Genomic DNA, 25,175 nt, shown 5'->3' on the forward strand with positions numbered 1-25,175 from the left:
CTCTTTCACCAATATATTTGGGGTGGGGGCATGCTCTTAGAAAAATTATTTATTTAACTAATTTTAAATAATACATTTAAATGCCGGCCATCATCATCAACTTATTGATGACTGTCTTCTTTGCTGCATGATTTCCTGCATCATATCATCATCATCATCAATTATTTAAATAGCGCCACTGATTCCGCAGCGCTGTACAGAGAACGCATTCACATCAGTCATAGTGTATCTCCATTCAGTATGCACATTTAATACAGTGTGTTGAGTCACACGTATGTTAAGATACGTGCAGCTATGTTTGCTACATAAAATGTGTATTTTTTGGGTGCAATTTACGTCTCTGTGTCCAACTCAGCATCAGGTCCTAAATAAGCACTATAGATCAGATTGTATAATTTTTTTAGAATAATCACTGGGCATAACAATCATGTGAGTTGTTGATTAAAATAGGAATCTCAATTAGTGTTTTAATAAGAAAAAGATATCGCTAAAAAGGTGCTATGCTTTTGGAAATCTTACCTGGGTCACAGGCACAACAAAGTCTAGTATTAAAATCATCATAAAATTAGTGATTCACCAATTGTCATACAATTCCCAGTGTTGTGATAAGAAGCCCAGCAGCATGCTAAAGACATTCATCTCATTGATTTCTTAAACCAAAAAAAATGCCAATAAAAAAACACCTACAGGCTCCCCACAGAGCACAATACATTTCACATAGAGGCAACACTTTTAACCTCTGTAATCATAATAGTGTTTCACAATGATGAGAGAGAAAACTCAATTACTAACACTAATATTTATCTCTTAGTTTGTTTTAAAAACAATTAATAAGCACTACTCACTTATTGATGCCAAAATATATACACACAGTGGTCGAAGAAGAAATTTAGAAGTGGTGGTATGGAAAATGTAAGTGAATGGAACTTTATGGTTCTACAATCAAATGCATACCACTATATGCTGGCCCACCTTGACCATTGTGTGTTTTTGTACTGTAGAATCCAATAGCCAGGCATAGTTCTAAAGTAAACAGGCTTTTTTTATATACTGATCTCAAGTATCCAACAAGTGAAGTCAATAGTCCCAAGGCAGATAAAGGTCCGGTAGAAGTATGTAATAATTGCAATCCAAATCACAAGAGGAAGCAAGTTTCTGAGAAAGCATCTACTTCAGATTCAAACACAATACTCAAGCAAAGGCTTCAAAACAGGAAGTGTTTGTTATAGGCCAAAACAGGAAATGAGATCCAAGATGGTATCTTCATGAGACAATCTTGGACAGCTATTACGACTCAGCAAGAAGCTACCAGGGTGCATCAATGGTTGGATATTGAGGAGCTCCAGAGGCAACAGCAGTTAGCCATTGAGGAGGACTAGAGGCAACAGCGCCAGGACTGTAGATCTCTAAAAGAGGTGATGCAGTCTCTCGCTGCCTTGTCAGTTAATTCTTCCCCAGAAGTCACCACTAGCTCCAGCTCAATCTCCATACAGGTTATTTATTTTTTTTCAAAATATGACCAGGGGTGATGATGGGGATGCCGTATTAATGGCAGAAATGACTGCTGAAAGGGAAAGCTGGTCTGAAGATCAATGGACAGGTCTATTGGCTCCCTTCCTGTCTGGGTGTCTGGTGAAGCACAAAAGGCATACTATGATTTAAGCCTTGCTGACAACAAGGATTATGATGTACTGAAGGCCAAAATTCTGACTCATTTTCGTGTCACAATGACTGTCCGGATGCAATGAGTACATCACTGGGGATAGCAGGTGGATCAACCTCTCCACTCTAAGATGTATGACCTAATCCGCCTCACTAAGAAGTGGCTACAACCAGAAACTTTGACAGGACTACAAATTGTGGAAAGAATCGTGATGGATCAATATCTACGGTCCCTGTCTGCTCTTCTGCGCAAGTGGGTAAGCCCTGGGGACCCCATAACAGCAGACCAACTTGTGGAGATGGTGGAGAGGTATCTGTCAACTGAAGTACTGATGAGTACACCAGACTGGCCCCTAGTTCCGAAATGGCAATCTCCATGTCCGAATTACTCTGTGGAATTGATGATACCTGCCAGCAGTTGGCGCTACTGAGTACTGAGGCGCGGAGTCTAACACGCCCCTGGTTTTCACCAGGAACCCCCGCAAGGAGGTATGGACTTCGCTGCAAGGGACGCACAGGTCGCGGCCCTCAGTATCAGTCAGCTGGCAAGGTAACAATTGAGGCAGCAGTGACAGCCCACCAGGATGCAGGATGGAAGAGTAGTCAACAAGCCGGGTCACAACCAGAGGAACGGATATAGCCAAATCAGAAGCAGGAGAATGGTCAGGAAGCCGGGTCAATACCAAATATCAGTCTAAGCCAGAATCAGGAACCGAAGGAGAAGTCAGGAACAAGCCGGGTCAGAATCCAAGTAACAGCAACACAGGAACAAATGCTGGAGCAAGGCTGAAGACCAAATACTCTGGCACTAGACATGTGTCAGAGGCTGCTTTATATACCCTAAGGTGCCTCCTGATAGGGTTAGGGAGATTTTGGCGGTAACACATGCTGGCTGCAGACAGGTGAGCAGAGATAGCGTCCTGCTGCTAGGCAACAGGACGTGGTTGCTTGGAAGGTGCAGGCGTCCGTCTCCTGCCCCAAGTGTCAGTGCAGAGACGGCGCCTGACACTCCAGTGACATCTAGTAAGATTGCTCCAGGGGAAAAAGGTGCTGGGAAGTGGGAAACATTCAGGGACAGTAGGCTCAGAACCTGGAGATTGGGCAGTAATCCCAAGAAGGTTCCAGCCTCATATGAGACTTGATAAAAATGTGATTAGATGTTTTAGATGTGATGGCTTAGGTCATATTGTAGCTAATTGTCCATTTGCCTCTGAACTTATGCATTGTGATACTGCTTATATATATTGCATATTATCTTTCTTTGCCCAGCTAGCCTGCACTGCAGTCCGATAGGCTAAGCCAGACAAACAACTGTGTAATTACTTTAGAAGGCAAATGGGTAAAGACTCTGCAAGATTCTTGTAGTATTGTTAGTCTTGTAAGAGCCCAGTTGGAGAGCCCCTTTAAAGCATCAAGAGAAGTATACTGGGGTAACCTGTATACATGGAGTTGCTCTGCATCATGTTACCACCAAAGTGAACATAGAAACACAGTGATGGTATTCATTGTGGGATTAGCTCCTTGTTTGGGGTTTGATGCTATATTGGGGATAGATTTGTTTCCACTTCTAGAAGCTTTGGGAAACCCATTTGGCTACACAAGTAAATAACCCAGACTCATTTGATAATGTTACTGATGCAGTGGCTGTAGGAGTGTTTCCTGAGTCTGAAGTGTTCCCTTTCTCAAACATGATTGGGGAGTCGGAAAATGACGAGGCCAGCAGTAGAGCACAGGATAATGTACCTCCTACTGGCAATGAGTCAAGGGTTGCTGTATCAAATGTCCACAAAGGAAGAAGTTATTTTGGAACAATGAATAGTTCCTAAGGCATATAAGAGGGCGGTGTTAGACCTGGCTCATGGTCACTTAACTGCAGGGCAACTATGCTAGAAAAATCCAGAAATAATTTTTTCAGTTGTTTTTCTAGCCAGGCATCCATATAGATGTATCTGACTACTGTGCCTCCCGCCCTGAGTGTCAATACCATGCTCCTAGGCCACATTATAAAATTCAACTTGTGCTGTTACCCATTATTGAGGTCCCATTTGGATAGCTATGTTTTTAGTCCGACCTCTAATAAAGTCTGCACACGTTCATCAATATATTCTGGTATCCATCCAGAATTATTAAAGAATTGTGTCATCTGTTTAGAACTACTGAGAACCTCTGTGTATCACCTTCAGACTGATGGTTTAGTGGAGAGGGTTAAGAAAACTTCAAAGCATATGTTATGAAAGGTAGTGGATAATGATGGGAATAATTGGAATTTTTTTGTTACCCTATTTATTACTGGTCATTAGAGAAGTTCTGACTTTTTGATTTGCTGTATGAAAGACATCCTAGGTGATTACTGCATATTACAAAGAAAGCATGGGAGGGGCCGCCCAATCCTTGTAAAACGGAGATCAAACATGTTTCCCAGATACATGAAAGGATAGCTGCAGTGGTGCTGATAGTGAGAGAGCACCTCGAACAAGCTCAACGGGCACAACAAAAGATGTATAAAGTAATGCCCAATTATACACCTTTGCTCCCAGGGACAGATTGCTTATTTTGGTACCAACAGTAGAAAGCACATTTTTAGCCAAATTGCAAGGACCATTTGAAATCATGGAAAAAGTGGGTGAAGTTAATTATAAGGTGTACCGACTGGGGAAAAGAAAGCAGGAACAGATCTATCCTGTAAACCTTATAAAACCACGGAACAATAGAGTAGTTCTGTCAGCTACCCAGGTCGTACAGTAACTGCTATACCTATGGTTGCAAATGTAACAGTAGCCAAAACACACTTGTGACATCATATATATTGTCACATGGTCGGGTTAGGGTTATCATCTCCTGAGGAAGACGGCTGCACTTCACACACATCAGCCAAGTATATTACACCAGTCCAGTGCCTTGTTTCAAGTAGCCTTAGCTAGTTTTATTCACCAGCATCAAAATATGCAAAACATAAATAAAAGTCCTAGCCTCTCCGGCTTTAAACTAATACAACAATGACACCCTCTCTAAAGTGAAGGACCAAAAGAACAGTACTAACTGGTAATAAAATGCAGTGTCTCTCAACAGGCATCTGACCTGCTCGGCAGGCAACAAGAGAGTGAGGAAACTGCCTAGCAGCTTTTTATCAGCACCTTACAGGTGCAACTCCTGATTACCAGCACAGTGTCTGGTATGTTGGAATGGGTCTGATGAATGAAGCACGCCTTTCTCTCTTCATTCATAACCCCAGGGACCCATATCTTGGCTTTTCCTACAGCCGAACACAATCTTTGGGAAGCTCTTTCCCAAACACAATTTGCCTGGGGTTTTAAAGCACATAAGACAGACAGCCTGGGACATCTCTCCATCTCTCTCTCTCTCTCTCTCTTTATATATATATATATATATATATATAAATATATATATATATATATATATATATATATATATATATATATATATATATCTAAGCATGCAAAAAACCTTCATTGAACTTGTTAGTGTGGCTACATGTACGATGCAGATTCAGTGCAGTGTGATCAGGGAAACTTATCTCGCTGATGTTTCACTCAATTAATGGAATTGCTTGCTCACTTGCTAAATGTAGTATATTTTAAATTGCATATGTTTTAATGAACACAATTTTCTATACATTGTAAAGTAAAGTCAAGCCCTCTTGTTAATTAAAATGTTGAATATAAAGTAAATATAAATTACCTGTTAACTAATTAACAGATGCACATAAAATTTCATATATAAAAAATAATGTATGGGGCATACTAAAAGATATTTCATTTGAAATATGCAGTATTTATATTTGTAACTTTTTTTTTCAATTTCTGTTTTTATTCTCTTAACTGATCTTTATCATTTATAATTGTTTCTTAAATTTCCATAGGAAACAGTCAAGGATAATTCCCTTCTTTTCATGCCAAATGTCCTAAAGGTATATTTAGAAAATGGACAAACCAAATCCTTTCGTTTCGACAGTGGTACTTCTATAAAGGTGAGATCAAAGTTTCCCTTTAACATATAAAACCATTTATTTATTTTCTATAGTAATATATATAATGTTATAAATATACATTTTACATGCTGTATCTCAGTCTGAATACCAATAAAATGACGATTATACCTTAAGCAGGTAAAAACGTGTTATACAAGCAGTGTGTTGAAATGTAAGCTTAAATATTTTCGCAAGAAAAGTGATCTGTTCGGACAGTCATGGACTATAGCACATGTCGTTTTACTTTATTAAGTAACTATCATGTAAATAAGTGTTATATGATTATTTCAGAATAACAGGATCATTTTAGTGTGCTCTCACAATTTTCACATGAGCACTTTTTTTATAGACATCAAATTGTGTTCTGAAGGCTATGTAGCAGACTACTGTTCCTCTCTAATGTTCTTTGTGACCCTGGTTTATAACCTTTTGTACTCAGCTATACTCATTACTTTAATGGTTTTTAGGCCCATGTATGCTTCAATAAAGCACTGTAATAACATACTGTTATAGATGTTCTGCACCAAATGCCTAGCTTTCAACCTACCCTTACTTGACCTTGTAACAGTAACAAACAAAATGCATCCTTGTGTATTATATCGCATATGAAATATACCATATTACAAGCAACACCTTCAAGTGAGGAACAGCTATTCTTGTCATATATTGCGGGGTCTTTTTATTATGAGTGGAAAAAAGTTAATTTGTATACAGAAGTGTCCATGAGTAACATTTAGTTTACGTAATTCTTTGTTTACATACTGTTGTGTCTTGTTGAGAAAGAAAGTAAAGCAGAATTTATTTACAAGGCTGCATCATATAGGCACTATAGACATAGCACTGTCCAGGAGCAACATAGGAATGCTTTAATGACTTAACTTAATATTCTGAAGACCCTACAACATAGATGCTCAAACTCAGTCCTGAAGAGCTACCAACAGCTCATGTATTCATGATATTCTTAATCATGCACAAGTGAGTGTCACAAACACCCAGCCTGTCTCAGATACAGCAATCTGAACATATTTGTTATTTGAAGGATTGTAAGTGAGTGACAATCCAGATACCTCTCCAGGGCAGCAGCAGTAAGGAGCACTCAGGTGTTAATCACTTTTTTTGGTTATTATATACGCAATCTGAACAGTTGGCCATGACTGGAGTCACCTTAGTTACTTACCAATGAATACACCTTTTCTGCCACCACAAAGGATTTACTATGGTGTCCTTGCGTTCACCAAAACCACTTATTAATGTTTCACACTTAAATCACATACACATGTAATGGAATCGAAAAAATTACTGTGTAAGAAAGGAGATTTTAAACCTTTCTCACATGGCTCTCACTCCTAGCTGAGGAATTACATTTTCAATAAGGTCAGATTGGTTCCCAAGATGACACAGGGCTTTTGAAGTGAGTTATGGATCCTGAGATCTGGAATGTTCACAGGGCCTGAGTTCTCACCTCTGGATTTTCATATTGTTGACCCAAACTCTGTAAAGCTTCAAAGAGGTTGTCTCTCTAGCCTGACCACTTTCAAAAGAATCTTAACTCTTGCATAGGTTAGACTCATGTCATCTAGCAAAACACACCTTCAAAGGTTACATAAAGCATAGACACTGTCATACATGAAGATCCAAGGGAAAATAATAATCAGTGATTAGACATAACACATAATTGTCAGAGTGAGTTAAGCTATTTTTCCAGGTCAGTAATTATCTGACCTGCTTCGACAGAAATCCAGAAAAAATGACTTATTGGTAGCTCTTGAGGACTGGGCTTGAGCTCATCTGCCCTACAGTAAGATACAGTAAGATAGTAAGTCTTTACAATCAACTACTAGACAAGTGTTGAAGCAGATAACCATTTTGCAATATTTGTAGGGTGGGACTACTGATAGGTAGGAAAGATAACTGTTAGCTGCCTGCCATATTGAACTTGCTATTCATACTGACCACCATTTGTCTCTTTCCTCATTCTAGTTGCCTGGCTGCTGTTATTAATAGGTGCATTAGCAATAATCCATGTTCGTTAATTTATTGGCTTATTGCCATTTTGTTATCTGCCATTTTGTTATCTGCTTTTCTGCTGCTCATCAAGATCCTCATGGCGTTAATTCTTCCTCTGTTTCCTTTGCCTTAGACCGACTGCCAGTCTAGCAAATGTCTGTTAGCCATAATCTCTAGAAAACATATCAGTGCGCGATTTCTTCATTAAGTCACCCTTGGCCAGAGGTGCTCAAGAGCTACCATCAGGTCATGTTTTCAGCATTTCTGTCTGTAGAAACAGGTGGGATTGTTAATGACCCAGCCAAATACATTAATTGCATCTGTGCATGAGTAAATAAATCCTGAAAACGTAAATTGTTGGTCGCTCTTGTGGACACCACTGCCCTAGGCCTCTGAGCTTCAGACATCATCACTACAGTACGTGACAACTAGAATCGGGCAAATTGAAGTGTGAAATTTGCTGATAAATATAGAAAAATTTGAATTTCAACACATTTCGTGGAGATTCATACATCTATTCTGGTAGACGTGTATTAAAGCACACAGCTTCACTCTCTTATAAAATAAGTAGAGAAAAGTGGCAAGACTGCAACACCTACAAAACTGCCACCCTAAGGTGGTGCAAAGTTTCTTTGGAATGGTCCACAAAGACACCCCGCATCGATGTCCAGCCTGAAAGCTCTGCTCATTTTTCCTCATACTCCATACAGGTGTGAGGAATAATGAGCGGAGATTCTTTTGCTGTATAACTGGTAGTGTGCAGTCGGACATCACGGTTATGTCCGATAGCACTTTGCTAAGAATTAAATCTCCCCCTAGGACAGAAACTATGTGACATTTCACTCTAGAACATGAAGGGCAATTGAATCTCAGAAATAACACTGCTGTGTAATGTGTTATTAATCATATAATAATCAATAATACATACCAGCCACCATTTCTTTTGTTGTTTTAATTAGAATTGCTATTATAAGTATATTATGTTTTAATATCCTCCTATTAGGGGCATCACATTTCTGACCAACTTTTAATGCTCGAATTTGTAGTTGACTTTAAAGTAGTTTGATCATCAGCAGCTTTCTCTCTCTCTCTCTCTCTCATTAAGGATAGCAATGAGCCTCTAAGCCGTGATATTGCAACAAGGATTGTTTAATTGGGGCCATAATCTACCTAATCCAAAATATATCTATCTGCTTTCCCATTAATTCTTTCATTGTACTTAACGCTTTAAGTTTAACAATCCTTGCCATCTGTCTATGCCACAAACAGAAGCAAATCTTTGTAGGGCTGATTAAAATGCATAATACATAATAAGTTTATTACATATATTTTTTTTCAAATCTGCAAGAAACACATAATTGTGATTTCTTTTAATTATAAAATAATGTTTATTTTATTTTGTTCTAAGCTTTCACTATGTATTTATGTCCTTAAATTACTAAAAATTAACAAAAATTCCATTATTTTTATGTGCCAGCTGCTGACATGGAGAGCAGATGTTGGTAGCTTCTTACCTGTGAAACTGTCGACTGCGCTTTTCCATGTTAGTAATTGGCTGAGAGTGTGCCTGATGCCACACTCCTTATACAACATGCAGCTCCACCACATCTCCACAAAAGGTAGGAACTGGGATGGGAACAGGGACATTGCATGGGTTGTGAGTGCCCTAGGTGCCCACAATCCTCTTTGGTTGCCAACCCAACCAAGGGTGGTGCCCCTGGTATTTTCTATTCTTGGGAGTGTGGCACTGACCTGTGACATCATAGCCAAGCACCATTCCCAAGCCCATTACAAACATCGAGGAGCAGCAGGTGCAAGATTCACAAGTATGAAAATGCCAGCTGCTGCCCCTCCATGTCAGCGAACAGCGCTTAGTGTGGGGACGCCCAGGTGATAATAAAGACACTGAATCAGTGATATGTCACTTATTCAGTGTTTTAGGAGCCCCTACATCTTGGAACCCTAGGCAAGTGTATAGATTTGCCTACAGTAGTGGTAATGCTGGCTTGGACAGCATGGGGGGGAGCAGCAGCCAACATGACGTGCGCAAGGTGTCACATACATCATCCAGAGAAACACGCTGGCCCTGCATAGATAAATAGTAGAGAAGAGCAACATTTTCAAAAATGTTCTGCAAAATATTTGCTCCATTACACATTTGAAAGCTGAATTTCACATGGTTTGCTGGCAGAATTTGGCTCTACGTGTTCCCAGGCCCGCCCCCAACCTCACCACACAGCAGGATGAAATGACCATTGACGTCCCAGCTCTATATATAGATGATAAATTCTGCACATTTCCCAATACAGTGTGAAATGGAGTTCTGCAGAATGACAAAGCAAAACCAGAACTCCAAGGTTGAATCACAGGAACTTTGCTCCTCTATGAAATGGCCTGTTCTGCCATGAGAGCATGAAAAATTGCAGCACTCATCTCATATAAATACAGTAAATAGATAGATAAATAGATAGATATGGTAGTGTGTAAACAATGTGAATATGATTGATTTGCACTAAAGTATTATGATGTTCTTACAGGATGTTATATTAACACTCCAAGAAAAGCTTTCAATAAAGTGCATTGAACACTTTTCCTTGATGCTGGAGCAAAGGACGGAAGGAGCTGGAACCAAACTTCTTTTGTTACATGAACAAGAGACACTAACTCAGGTTTATTCATCTTATTTGGCCATTATTAACAGGATGAGAGAAATATATGTTAGATAATGCATTTTATAGATCATATTAAGTTAATGTCTAAACATATATATATAAATATAAATCATGCTTTATGTGAGTGCTGATACAATTACTGCTGCTGCTTAATAGTTATAAATCAGTACTTCTATATTCATTAACCATATATTGAGTATGTTTTATGTCACTTAGTGTTTACTTGCAGGAATAAGTACTATAGATGAGCCTATACATTCAGTTTTGTTCTGCAACCTAATGTGTGCCACGGGCAAAGCTGTATTTTCATTTAACTAAGGAAGATCAATGCAAATGTCTAATTGTGAATGTTTCTTCCTTATTCATGCTATGTACAGGCCTAACCAGAAGCCCTTGGCACACATTATACTAGGGATGTGCACCGGCGACTTTTGAGGTCTCGTGTTTTGTGTTTTGGATCCGGATTTTCGTTATTTTTGAGGTTCGGATTTGTCTCGCAAAACACTTGACGAAAGGTCTCGGTTCGGATTTAAGGTATTGGATTCGGATTTTTTTTGAAAAAAACATAAAAAGTTTAAAAATCAAGTTTTTGGGCTTATTTTCACACCTAGGCTATTATTAACCTCAATAACATTCAATAACAAGCATTTCCACTAATTTACAGTGTATTCTGAACACCTCACAATATAGTTATTAGTCCAAAACGTTGCAAAAAGGTATCTTTCTGGACTGCGTAGAGGAGTGGGTCACCACAATATCTTAAAAACCCTGAACTTTTATGATTCGCACCAATAATTGTACCTGGACTGCGTAGAGGAGTGGGTCACCACAATATATTAAAAACCCTGAACTTTTATGAATCGCACCAATAAATGTACCTGGACTGCGTAGAGGAGTGGGTCACCACAATATATTAAAAACCCTGAACTTTTATGAATCGCACCAATAAATGTACCTGGACTGCGTAGAGGAGTGGGTCACCACAATATATATAATAAGAAAACCATCAACTTGTTTGATTCGCACCAATAAATGTACCTGGACTGCGTAGAGGAGTGGGTCACCACAATATCTTAAAAACCCTGAACTTTTATGATTCGCACCAATAATTGTACCTGGACTGCGTAGAGGAGTGGGTCACCACAATATATTAAAAACCCTGAACTTTTATGAATCGCACCAATAAATGTACCTGGACTGCGTAGAGGAGTGGGTCACCACAATATATTAAAAACCCTGAACTTTTATGAATCGCACCAATAATTGTACCTGGACTGCGTAGAGGAGTGGGTCACCACAATATCTTAAAAACCCTGAACTTTTATGAATCGCACCAATAAATGTACCTGGACTGCGTAGAGGAGTGGGTCACCACAATATATATAATAAGAAAACCATCAACTTGTTTGATTCGCACCAATAAATGTACCTGGACTGCGTAGAGGAGTGGGTCACCACAATATATTAAAAACCCTGAACTTTTATGAATCGCACCAATAAATGTACCTGGACTGCGTAGAGGAGTGGGTCACCACAATATATTAAAAACCCTGAACTTTTATGAATCGCACCAATAAATGTACCTGGACTGCGTAGAGGAGTGGGTCACCACAATATATTAAAAACCCTGAACTTTTATGAATCGCACCAATAAATGTACCTGGACTGCGTAGAGGAGTGGGTCACCACAATATATTAAAAACCCTGAACTTTTATGAATCGCACCAATAAATGTACCTGGACTGCGTAGAGGAGTGGGTCACCACAATATCTTAAAAACCCTGAACTTTTATGAATCGCACCAATAAATGTACCTGGACTGCGTAGAGGAGTGGGCACTGGGCACCACAATAAAATATATAAAAAACCTTCAACAGGTCTGCATTACACTACACATACGGCTGCTCCTCCATCCTCTCCATCATATACATGTTGGAGTTTTAGCGTGTGACAACCTCTTGTTTTTGATAATGTCAGTGCATTTTGAATATTTTTCAATTTGCCCCACACCACTGAATGTACTTTATCTATGATACGCATCTATCTATCTTGACTGCGTAGTGTGGTGGCCCCGGTACACAATTTGGTACCGAGGCCACAATATAATTAAAAAACCCTCCACGTGTCAGAATTCCACCAAACAAGTATCTGGACTGCGTAGTGGGGTGGCCCCGGTACCCAATTTGATACCGGGGCCACAATAAAATAAATACACCCTCCACGTGTCAGAATTCCACCAAACAAGTATCTGGACTGCGTAGTGGGGTGGCCCCGGTACCCAACTTGATACCGGGGCCACAATAAAATAAAAAACCCTCCACGTGTCAGAATTCCACCAAACAAGTATCTGGACTGCGTAGTGGGGTGGCCCCGGTACCCAATTTGATACCGGGGCCACAATAAAATAAATACACCCTCCACGTGTTAGAATTCCACCAAACAAGTATCTGGACTGCGTAGTGGGGTGGCCCCGGTACCCAATTTGATACCGGGGCCACAATAAAATAAATACACCCTCCACGTGTCAGAATTCCACCAAACAAGTATCTGGACTGCGTAGTGGGGTGGCCCCGGTACCCAACTTGATACCGGGGCCACAATACCTCCTCCAAACATGCTACAGACAATTCGTCATTGAGATCCCATCAAGTATGTTAAAGACAGACAGGGTCCAAGTGTTATTAGTTGACTTTGTAAAGAAAAAAACTGTCCCTGTTGCACATAGTCGTGCAATGAAGACTTACTTTTTCATTTAAAGGCACGATCTTTCAAGTGTAGTGTTTGTAAGTCTAAGTCATATTATACTTTTGGTAAAATTGGTTTTTTTTGTTCCTCTTTATGGTAATTAATTAGTAATAGAATTAAAGTAGGAAATAGAATTAAATAGAATTAAAGTAGGAAATAGAGTGGTATAGAGTTGTAGTGTGGTATAGATAGAGTGGTCCACACAATATAATAATAAAACCCTCAACTGGTCTGAATTCCACCAAACAAGTATCTTGACTGCGTAGTGTGGTGGCCCCGGTACACAATTTGGTACCGAGGCCACAATATAATTAAAAAACCCTCCACGTGTCGGAATTCCACCAAACAAGTATCTGGACTGCATAGTGGGGTGGCCCCGGTACCCAATTTGATACCGGGGCCACAATACCTCCTCAAAACATGCTCCAGACAATTCGTCATTGACAGACCCCAGACAGACAGGGTCGTAGTGTTATTGTTTGACTTTGTAAACCCAAAAAAATGTCCCTGTTGCACTTGCACATAGTCGTGCAATGAAGACTGACTTTTTCATTTAAAGGCACGATCTTTCAAGTGTAGTGTTTGTAAGTCTAAGTCATATTATACTTTTGGTAAAATTGGTTTTTTTTGTTCCTCTTTATGGTAATTAATTAGTAATAGAATTAAAGTAGGAAATAGAATTAAATAGAATTAAAGTAGGAAATAGAGTGGTATAGAGTTGTAGTGTGGTATAGATAGAGTGGTCCACACAATATAATAACAAAACCCTCAACTGGTCTGAATTCCACCAAACAAGTATCTTGACTGCGTAGTGTGGTGGCCCCGGTACACAATTTGGTACCGAGGCCACAATATAATTAAAAAACCCTCCACGTGTCGGAATTCCACCAAACAAGTATCTGGACTGCATAGTGGGGTGGCCCCGGTACCCAATTTGATACCGGGGCCACAATACCTCCTCAAAACATGCTCCAGACAATTCGTCATTGCCAGACCCCAGACAGACAGGGTCGTAGTGTTATTGTTTGACTTTGTAAACCCAAAAAAATGTCCCTGTTGCACTTGCACATAGTCGTGCAATGAAGACTGACTTTTTCATTTAAAGGCACGATCTTTAAAGTGTCAGAAAGAGAGAGAAGACACAGGAGAGGAGAGTTGTAGCTGGGGACCTGGGGTGGAAGCTCCCAGGCTCCCCCAGCATTGCCTGGAAGTCTGAGCGTGGTGACTGAGCCAGGGCAAGGAATGTGTGCCCTGGATGAGGGGGAGAACTCCATGCCACTATAGTGAACCCAAGAGAGAGGGGGACACTGCACATGGAAGAGGCCCTGGAGTGAGGGCTGCTACAAGAGGCATGGTAGCTGTAGTGTCAGATCCTGAGGCTGAGAGTACACAGAGTGACGTGTCAGAGCACAGGAGACATTATCCCCGCAGAGGAGGGATGAGCTGCAGTTGAGAGGTCTGTTGTTGAAATAGGACATGCACACTTTAACAAACCAATCATTTCAGCGACAGGGCCTACCAAACAACTTTGACTGAAATGATTGGTTTGTTTGGGCCCCCACACCAAAAAAGCTATTCATCTCTCCCTGTACAGACTAAACAGGCTCTACTGAGGCAAGATGTCGTCCTCATCCTCAACCTCTGATTCCTCTCCCCCTACAGTGTGTACTTCCTCCTCATCACACATTATCAATTCGTCCCCGCTGGACTCCACAACCACAGGTCCCTCTGTAGTATCTGGAGGGCAGTGCTGTACTTCATTGAGGAATTGATTATTCATTTTTATAAACATCATTTTTTCAACGTTGTGAGGAAGCAACCTCCTTCGCCGCTCACTGACCAGGTTCCCCGCTGCACTAAAAACTCTTTCCGAGTACACACTGGAGGGGGGACAACTCAGGTAAAATAGAGCCAGTTTGTACAGGGGCTTCCAAACTGCCTTTTTTTCCTGCCAGTAACAATATGGACTGTCTGACATGTCTACTTGGATGGTGTCAGCAAAGTAATCATCCACAATTTTTTCTATTGTGACAGCATCCAATGCAGCGAGAGTAGACATGTCTGCAATGGTTGGCAGGTCCTTCAGTCCGGACCAGATGTTATCAGCATCCCCGCCAGTGCCTCTTTTGGGAAAACTGAGCTTTTTCCTCGCAGCCATAGATGTGGAAGAAAATGAGGGTGGAGCTGTTGGCATGTCACGGTCCTCTTCAGAGGACAATCTCCTGACCAGCAGGTCTTTGCACCGCTGTAGATTTGTGTCCGCCGGAAACAGAGACACAACATACGCTTTAAACCGAGGATCGAGCACGGTGGCCAGAATGTATTCCTCTGACTTTAAAAGAGTGACCACCCTCGGATCCTGGCAAAGCGTACGAAGGGCTACATCCACAAGAGCTACATGCTTGCTGTAATCGCAATGGCTTACCAGCTCCTCCCTCACTTTCTCCAGCTGCTTCTGCAACAGCCTGATCAGGGGAATGACCTGACTCAAGCTGGCAGTGTCGGAACTGACTTCTCGTGTGGCAAGTTCAAATGGCTGCAGAACCTTGCACAACACGGAAATCAGTCTCCACTGCGCTTGACTCAGGCGCATCCCCACTCCTTTGACTATGTCGTAGGTGGCTGTGTAGGCCTGAATGGCCTTTTGCTGCTCCTCCATCCTCTGCAGCATATAGAGGGTGGAGTTCCAGCGCGTCACAACCTCTTGTTTGAGGTGATGGCAGGGCAGGTTCAAGCTTTTTTGATGTGCCTCTAGTCTGCGGTAGGCACTGGCTGAATGCCGAAAGTGTCCAGCAATTTTGCGGGCCACCGCAAGCATCTCCTGCACACCCCTGTCACTCTTTAGGTAATGCTGCACCACCAAATTAATGGTGTGGGCAAAACATGGGACGTGCTGGAAATTGCCCATATTTAATGCCCGCACAATGTTACTGGCATTGTCTGACACCACAAATCCCCATGAGAGTCTAAGTGGGGTAAGCCACTGGGAGATAATTTCCCTCATTTTCTCTAATATGTTGGCAGCGTTGTGCCTCTTATTAAAGCCTGTAATGCACAATGTTGCCTGCCTTTGCATGAGCAGCCATTTTGTAGATGCTGCTACTGATGCAGCTGTTGCTGTTGCTGCGGAAGGGGATGCATCTACCCAGTGGGCTGTCACAGTCATATAGTCCTTCGTTTGCCCAGAACCACTTGTCCACATGTCCGTGGTTAAGTGGACAGTGGGTACAACCGCATTTTTAAGAGCACTGAGGACACTTGATCGTACTTCTCTGTACATTTTTGGTATCGCCTGCCTAGTGAAGTGGAATCTCGAGGGGATTTGGTACCGGGGACACAATACCTCCATCAACCCTCTAAATCCCACTCCACTGATGGCGGACACCGGGCGCACGTCTAACACCAACATTGCAGTTACAGCCGCAGTTATACGCTTTGCAATAGGGTGACTACTATCGTATTTGGTGGTCATGGCAAACGACTGTTGGACGGTCAATTGTTTGGTGAAAGACTTAGCGGTCTTACGACTTCCCCTCTGGGAAGATGACCGACTAACAGCAGCAACAGCAGCAGTGGCAGTAGTAGGCGTACCGCTGCAGGATTCCTCGGATGAATCCCGTATTGAGGAGGACTCAGTCTGGCTGGTGACTTGGGCTGCAGGACTGAATCTGATGGAGATTGTGGAGGAAGTTGACGAGGAGGGTGTTGCTGGTGTGTATCCAACTGGACCACGGGATTTAGGTGTCCCTGTACCGATGAGGGTCCTAGCCCCAGTTCCTGAACTAACCACTGAACTATGAAGGTTATTCAGGTGACGTATAAGGGAGGATGTTCCTAGGTGGGCAAGATCCTTACCCCTGCTTATTTGAGCTTTACATAAGCTACATATTGCCATACATTGGTTGTCTGGATTTGGATAAAAATAACTCCAGACCGAAGAGGTGCATTTTTTGGTCTTCTGACCAGGCATGACGATGGGCTTTTTCATCCCATGGACATCAGCTGTTTCCCCCCCTGGTGCCTCATTTACAATAACCACATCACCATCCTCATCATCAAGTTCCTCCACAGCGCCAGCTACATCATCAATAGCCTCCTCCCGAGCCACCTCTTCCCGTACAGTGATGGGAAGGTCAGGCTTGACAACCACCAACACCCTTGGACTCGCCTTGGGGATTTGTGATAATTTCTCTTTAGAAGGCAGAGTTGTTTGCTGTTTTGTTGCTGACAGCATAACTCTCTTCAATTTTTTGTAGGGGGGGGAGGAGGAGGAGGGCTAAGATCCGTGGGTGAAGCTGAACCACTAGTCATGAACACGGGCCAGGGCCTAAGCCGTTCCTTGCCACTCCGTGTCGTAAATGGCATATTGGCAACTTTACGTTTCTCCTCAGATGATTTTAAGTTTCTCTTTTTGCTACTTTTTCTTAACTTGGGCTTTTTGGATTTTACATGCCCGGTACTACGAGATTGGGCATCGGGCTTGGAAGACGACGTTGATGGCATTTCATCGTCTATGTCATGACTAGTGGCAGCAGCTTCAGCATTAGGAGGAAGTGGGTCTTGATCTTTCCCTACTTTATCCTCCAAATTTTTGGTCTCCATTATATGTAGCACAAGATACTGCAGAATGTGTGAACTTGGTAATATTGCAGTACCAATGGACTTATAATGCTGGATTGGTTTTGCAAATTTGGTTATAATTATTATATATTTTTTTTTTTTTTTAATTTTTTATTTTTTTTTACTTTTTTTTTATTTTTTACAAACTTGGGAATAATGGGGAAATAACTATGCCCTTAGAAGCACAGAGCACAGGACACAGCACCACTGGACTGAACAGGACACGGCACAGGACCCAGCAGCACTACGGAACTCAGCAGGACAGAGCACAGGACACAGCACCACTGGACTGATACTGCAGAATGTGTAAACTTTGTAATATTGCAGTACCACTGGACTTTTACTGCTGAATGTGTGAACTTGGTAATATTGCAGTACCAATGGACTTATAATGCTGGATTGGTTTTGCAAATTTGGTTATAATTATTATATATTTTTTTTTTTTTTAAATTTTTTTTTTTTTTTTAATTTTTTTTTATTTTTTACAAACTTGGGAATAATGGGGAAATAACTATGCCCTTAGAAGCACAGAGCACAGGACACAGCACCACTGGACTGAACAGGACACGGCACAGGACCCAGCAGCACTACGGAACTCAGCAGGACAGAGCACAGGACACAGCACCACTGGACTGATACTGCAGAATGTGTAAACTTTGTAATATTGCAGTACCACTGGACTTTTACTGCTGAATGTGTGAACTTGGTAATATTGCAGTACCAATGGACTTATAATGCTGGATTGGTTTTGCAAATTTGGTTATAATTATTATATATTTATTTTTTTTTTTAATTTTTTATTTTTTTTTACTTTTTTTTTATTTTTTACAAACTTGGGAATAATGGGGAAATAACTATGCCCTTAGAAGCACAGAGCACAGGACACAGCACCACTGGACTGAACAGGACACGGCACAGGACCCAGCAGCACTACGGAACTCAGCAGGACAGAGCACAGGACACAGCACCACTGGACTGATACTGCAGAATGTGTAAACTTTGTAATATTGCAGTACCACTGGACTTTTACTGCTGAATGTGTGAACTTGGTAATATTGCAGTACCAATGGGCTTATACTGCAGGATTGGTTGTGAAAATTTTGTGGTAATTAAAAAATATTAAAGTAGTTTTTGGTATTTTATAAAAAAACTTTTTTTTATTTTTTTAAACACAGGGGAATATTGGGGAAATAACTATGCCCTTAGAAGCACAGAGCACAGGACACAGCACCACTGGACTGAACAGGACACAGCACAGGACCCAGCAGCACCACTGACCTCAGAAGGACAGAGCACAGCACACAGCACCACTGGACTGATACTGCAGAACACAGCACAGCACAGCACAGCACAGCACAGCACAGCACAGCACAGCACTAAACAGCACAGAACTAAACAGCACAGAACTAAACAGCACAGAACTAAACAGCACAGAACTAAACAGCACAGAGGACCACCTAACACGCCCTCCCTCTACCCTGATCAATGCCCGAGTGAAGATGGCGGCGACTAGCGGGGAATTTATAGGATCCGAGTATCGCGAGATCCGACAACGGGATTATGAGTCAGAGCCTCAGTTTCACTTTTGAATTTGGCGCCAATACCCGGATCTGTCTCGGATCCGACTCGGATCCGCAACGTTCGGGTGGGCTCGGATTTCAGAAATCCGAGCGCGTTCATCCCTACATTATACACACTTTCCCCATGTGGGATAAAAGAGGAGCTTCAGGAATTGATTCTTTAGTGATGATCACCATAAGAGAACTTCCAGTTTTATTCCCAAAATGAATTATATACTCTTAAAATTACAAAACATCCAACAAATTCTAAAAATGAATAGTGACACGAATTAAAGTTAATTTACAATTGTGCAAAAAATGTCCCCCTCAAAATCATTTTATATTTGTGACAATATGTACTTATCTGCCTCGCACTGGCATAGGTATATGCCCATATTCCAGTTTTAGGAATTGTTCCTGTCAAATCAGTCCAAACCTAATTTTACAATTTCACATTTGTACCTAAAACACTGCTCATTCCTTCCTCATGTATGTTTCTAATTAATCAAGAGAGTGAGAAACGCTGGCATGTTTGAATGTTTGAATATTTTAATTACATGGGAATCTTTGTGCATGCCCACATCAGATGTGCCTAGATGGCAAAAAAAGTAATTCCATTGTCAGGCTAGGGGGCATTCCAGATCACTGGCACCTCCTAAGCACCTTTTTCTGGGAGGAAAAAGTATCTGTGCACTGCTAAAAAGTAGGGAACAACCCTTCTGAATGTGTCCTATCCGCCCCTTTATCTCATTTAAATAATCTTGTTCATTTACTCACATTAACTAAACATGTCACAAAGGATTATTTTGTCATGTGTTTTTCGCACTTTTTAATTTTTATAAAACAACCTTAATGTCTAACTTGGATCTAGACCAGGCATGTCAAACTCAAAACCCCAAATGGGCAAAATAATTAAAGTCTAAGATTGTGTGGGCCACAAGAAAAAGTAAAAGTCTAATATGCAATTTTGTAAGGTTTATTATTAAGAAAAGACAAAAATAAACTTTAATGTTTTCTTTCCGATGTTTGATACTTTGACCTCCATGCTGCTTTTGCTCCCCTTCATCTGTCTCCCACATTTTACACAGTGTCCTCCATGCTGCTTTTGCTCCCCTTCAAGTGTCTTCCCTATTTCACACTGTACCCTCCTATTGCGTTTGCTCTCCTTCACCTGTGTCCCCTGTTTCACACTGTGTCCTTCATGCTGCTTTTGCTCCCCTTCACCTGCCTCCCGTTTCACTCTGTGCCCTCCATGCTGCTTTTGCTCCCCTTCAAGTGTCTTCCCTATTTCACACTGTGCCCTCCTATTGCGTTTGCTCTCCTTCACCTGTGTCCCCTGTTTCACACTGTGCCCTCATGCTGCTTTTGCTCCCGTTCACCTGCCTCCCGTTTCACACTGTGCCCTCCATGCTGCTTTTGCTTATTTTTTTGCAGCCCTGGCTGGGCTGCAAAATAATATGCTTTTGGGCTGCATGCAGCCTGTGAGTTTTACATGTCCGATCTAGACAGATAAAAATTATATTGCTGATTTGCTGTGGTTTTAATGCAAATGTGCACCTTTGAGCAATGATAGTAAATAAGCCTAATTGTTTTTCTCATATTTGCGACTTGTATATGGTCAGATTAGTCATTTGTCCTTTTATCATAGTTTAAAATGTTGTGCATAGGGGAATAGTGGCAACTTCTGGCCTGTAATACAGTGCATACATAATTAAGTGTCCACTCACTGTAAATATAAGTTCATAATTACACTACTGGCCCCCAAAATAGTCCTTCCTACTAGAGAATGTTAGGGGATGTCACAAACACGCTCACAGCTTCTGTGACTTTGGGTGTTTGCTGTATGAGGTTACACAAGATTCCAGCCCGTAGTCTCTCTCTCTACCTATCACACAGGTTATAGACCTACTGAGTCGCCCCAACACAGTGCTCTCACACCCCCCACACACTTCAGGTTTGCCACCACCTACTGAATACGGGCAATAGGACCCAAAAATACTGTCCCACACTTGCACACAAGGCCTCTGGCTTCCCACAGGTTAGCAAAACCCACACCAGCAATCAAAGGGTTAACTCATCACACCTCCAGACTGTTACACAAATGTAAATGCAAGCACACACTAGGCTTGTTAGTCAAATGTATTAATAAATTACACACCGACATTCAATGGGTTAACTTGGTCGAGCTATATTCTTCTTAACATGCTAATGGATTCATTAGAGTATCAAAGAAGCCACTTATTCATTTTATAGATTTAATATACAAAGGTACAGGACATTCACATATAAAAAACAATTAACATAACATACACAAGGAAAACAGTTTAAAAATAAAAGGGAATAAGTTCAGAGTATCACTTACAGTATAATCTCTGCCATGGGAAATTAGCTTGGAAGATGGACAGCTTATCAATGTGGATTGATTTTCCAAAAAGACTGTCAACTTGTTGATAGCTGGCCATATCTTTTTAAATACACTTCCACACCTGTCCCGGACTCCAGGGGTTGTGGTCTGTGACACTTTTTTCAATCACCATTTGCATGTTGCCTGATTTGCTACCATATTCTACTATGTGACCTAACTTTACTGAGGAACGTCAGACCCAATTGTATTAATAATAGATCCCCTATGAATTTACCCATCAATTGATACCAAACAAGGTTAGGTACACTGTGTCAGTTTGAGCTTATATTCATTTCCTCAATTTCTCTGTGTGGCAGAATTCTTGATTTGACATATGAAGTTCTCTTCATAATGCCATTGAGGAATATGTGGTTGATGACTACTTTTATTGATTTAAAGTGGCATATTTTAAAACTGAATTATTCTTGTTTATATAAAGTATAGCCAAGTCAGCACATGGGCTCTTTGAGCCAGACACCATACTGAGCGGTTCCTAAAAGTCTGTTCAGGTGTCAAAACTCCATAACAGGCCAGGAATTTCTCACCGCAGGGGCCTTTGAACCTGCTACAGATGACACTGCTAACCCTGGGATGTGCAGAGCCACCAAAGACATACACAACAGACTCTCTGGCTTCACATTTTACACTTTAGTAGCTCAACTTATCAATGGATTCATTTGATATACCATATTTACTATCAGGATTCCCAATAAGAAGCACAGAAAGTGCGTACTTAAATTAAGTGTTTTTTATTAACACCGATTACAGAGGTTTCAGGTTGCAGTACGATAGGGTATGGCAGAAATAGCTAAAGAACACAGTGGATCACAGGTGCAGAATGCGATGGCCCGCAGGACTTTACTACGAAGTGGTAGAGATGGCACACAAGGTGCTACGGTCTGCAGAGCAAGGCACTGAAGATTCAGAGAATAGGTAGCAGTAATTTGCAAAGCGTTACCACAGTATAGTGGAGTATTCACAGTGACTGTGATGATCTGCAGATAGATGTCGTGGGAACTTCAGAGAACAGGTAGCAATAATCTGCAGAGCGTTATCACAGGATAGTGGAGTAGTCACAGTTTCTGTGAGGATCTGCGGATAGATGTGCTGGAGATTCAGAGAACAGGTAGCAATAATCTGCAGAGCGTTATCACAGGATAGTGGAGTAGTCACATTGGCTGACATGATCTGCGGATAAATGTGCTGGAGACTCAGAGAGCAGGCAGCAAACAGGAGCCAGGGAACAGGCACAGCAACACAGGTAATTACAACAGATGATCTGGCAAAGGTTGCTTGGGACAGGCAGGCTTATATAGCCCAGAGGCAGGTGTTTAAACTTCCAGAAATAACGAGGCAGCTCTGGCAGGTAAGAGCAGTCTAAGTACCACAGTGGCCCTTTTGGTGGACAGTGGTACTACAGGCAGGATACAAATATATACAAAGGTCCAACAAAGTACCTGGCAGACAGGAGCTGCAGGATGCAGATCGTGACATTTACAGTGCAGTTATGATTTAGGCCTTGTTCCCCACAATTATGGGATGGGTTAACCCTTATGGCTATAAGTTCTCTATGTTCACGACAGGGGATTAAACAGAATTGTTTAAATGAACAATTTAAAACTTGATTACTAGAAATATAATTCAATTCATATTTGTTGGATTGTGTCTAGGTGACTCAAAGACCCAGCTCGCACATGATGAGATGCCTATTTAGAATTAGTTTTGTTCCAAAGGATCCAATTGATTTACTCCGGAGGGATCCTGTTGCCTTTGAATATTTATATGTGCAGGTAAGATCTAACCTATTCTCTACATTGACACATGATCCAAAACTGATTTGATTTATGGGTGTATTTTTCATTGGTCAATTTAAAGTACAATGTTTGGTTTTTGTATTTGTGAAAAACTGAGTTACAATAAATAATAACTTATCCAGCAATTTTGATTTTTACCATTTTTCATTAATGCATTTAATGGATTTTATTTCTAGATATTAAATTATAAATTATATAATCATAAATGTGTTTGCTTATAAAAGAACACAATGCATGGCATTCCAGTGTAGTTCAAATAATTTTATGTAGTGCACTGCTTCACTGTTATGCCTATTCATTTGAAAATACTGTATGCTGTATTGTGGAAATTTGAGCCTGATACCCCATCTGTTGGCTTATTACAGAGTTGCAATGATGTTGTTCAAGAGAGATTTGGACCAGAGTTGAAATATGATATTGCACTGAGACTAGCAGCATTACAGATGTACATTGCAACAGTCACCACTAAGCAAACACAGAAAATCTCTCTGAAATACATTGAGTAAGTATATATAGAAATCCTATTTCATGTTGCTGTACAGTGCTTATTTACAATAATTAGCTGCAGCAAAAGTTTGAAGCCATTAACATACTTTTTCATTACTATATCTCATATATAATATCCTCCAACATACTAAACACAAATACAGGTATGCAGATGGGGAACATGAAATTAAGATGCATCAAATACTGAAATTAGGATCAGTCCTGAGGACAAGGGGTTACATTAACTGTATCTAAAGGTTCAAAGACATTGTTCAGGTCCCCAAACCAAGTGTAGTACATGGTATGTGTAATTTAGTGTAATTAGTAGGGTGTCATTATTTCGGTTGTCAATTTTTGACAATTTTTTACTGAGGAGCAAAAATTATAATTATTTTTGTAATGACTGACAACACATTTTCCGATAGTTGGCAACTACACCTTCTACTGTCAGTGGTTGGCTGGCAGTTTTATCCTGGGGATGAGCACACAGCACTGGCTCATAGTGCATGAGCATTGGCCCCTCTCTATGATGACAGTTCCATTTTAAGCATATTATGTGGCTGGCTGTATACAGTGTAACCTATGGATCTCCATAGGTTCCAGCTTGCCCTTTGCTTTGTAGCTCCACAACACGGAAGAGCCAGAGGCATTGATAAAAGTTAAGTGTCACTGACTGAAATTCCACCTACCTTGCAGCTTGTATTCTGGCCTGTCTGCTTCACCTTTGTAGCTTCTCTGGAGCAGTGCTCAGGGCCATCTTTTCCATTGGGCACAATGGGCAGGTGCCCGGGGGCCCCACAGGCAAGGGGGGCCCATAGGCAGGGCTCTTAATGAGAATAAATAATTCTTCAAAAAGAAAAAAAACTGCAAAAAAAACCTTCAAGGGTCACTGAGCAAGTACATCTATCTATCTCTATCTCTATCTATCTATATCTATATCTGTATCTGTATCTCTATACATATATATATATATATATATATATATATATATATATATATATATATATATGTAGGGGCCCCGATGCACTGCTTTGCCCCGGGGGCCCATAATGTTGTTAAGATGGCCCTGGCAGTGCTGAATAGTGTAGTCCATCCATGTGGGAAGCTTGCTTTGCTATACAAAAAAAATATGCTATGCAATCGCAAGTTGGATATTTTAAGGTCTTTCACTATTATTAAAAGACCTGTGTCACAATAACTACATTTAAAGCAGGTATT

At 40.9% G+C, this 25,175-nt stretch overlaps 1 protein-coding gene across 1 annotated transcript in view; it reads left to right on the forward strand.

The window, feature by feature from the left end:
* The window catches only part of FRMPD4 (FERM and PDZ domain containing 4), a 402,711-nt gene that overhangs the window by 345,574 nt on the left and 31,962 nt on the right, over positions 1-25,175 (forward strand). The window contains exons 7-10 of the mRNA XM_075194815.1: positions 5,543-5,650; positions 10,195-10,326; positions 23,328-23,447; positions 23,837-23,973. Coding sequence (XP_075050916.1) covers positions 5,543-5,650; positions 10,195-10,326; positions 23,328-23,447; positions 23,837-23,973 — 497 coding nt within the window. The remainder of the gene's footprint in view (positions 1-5,542; positions 5,651-10,194; positions 10,327-23,327; positions 23,448-23,836; positions 23,974-25,175) is intronic.

This window comes from Mixophyes fleayi, chromosome 2 (genome assembly GCF_038048845.1).
Source record: "Mixophyes fleayi isolate aMixFle1 chromosome 2, aMixFle1.hap1, whole genome shotgun sequence".
Taxonomy (NCBI): domain Eukaryota; kingdom Metazoa; phylum Chordata; class Amphibia; order Anura; family Limnodynastidae; genus Mixophyes; species Mixophyes fleayi.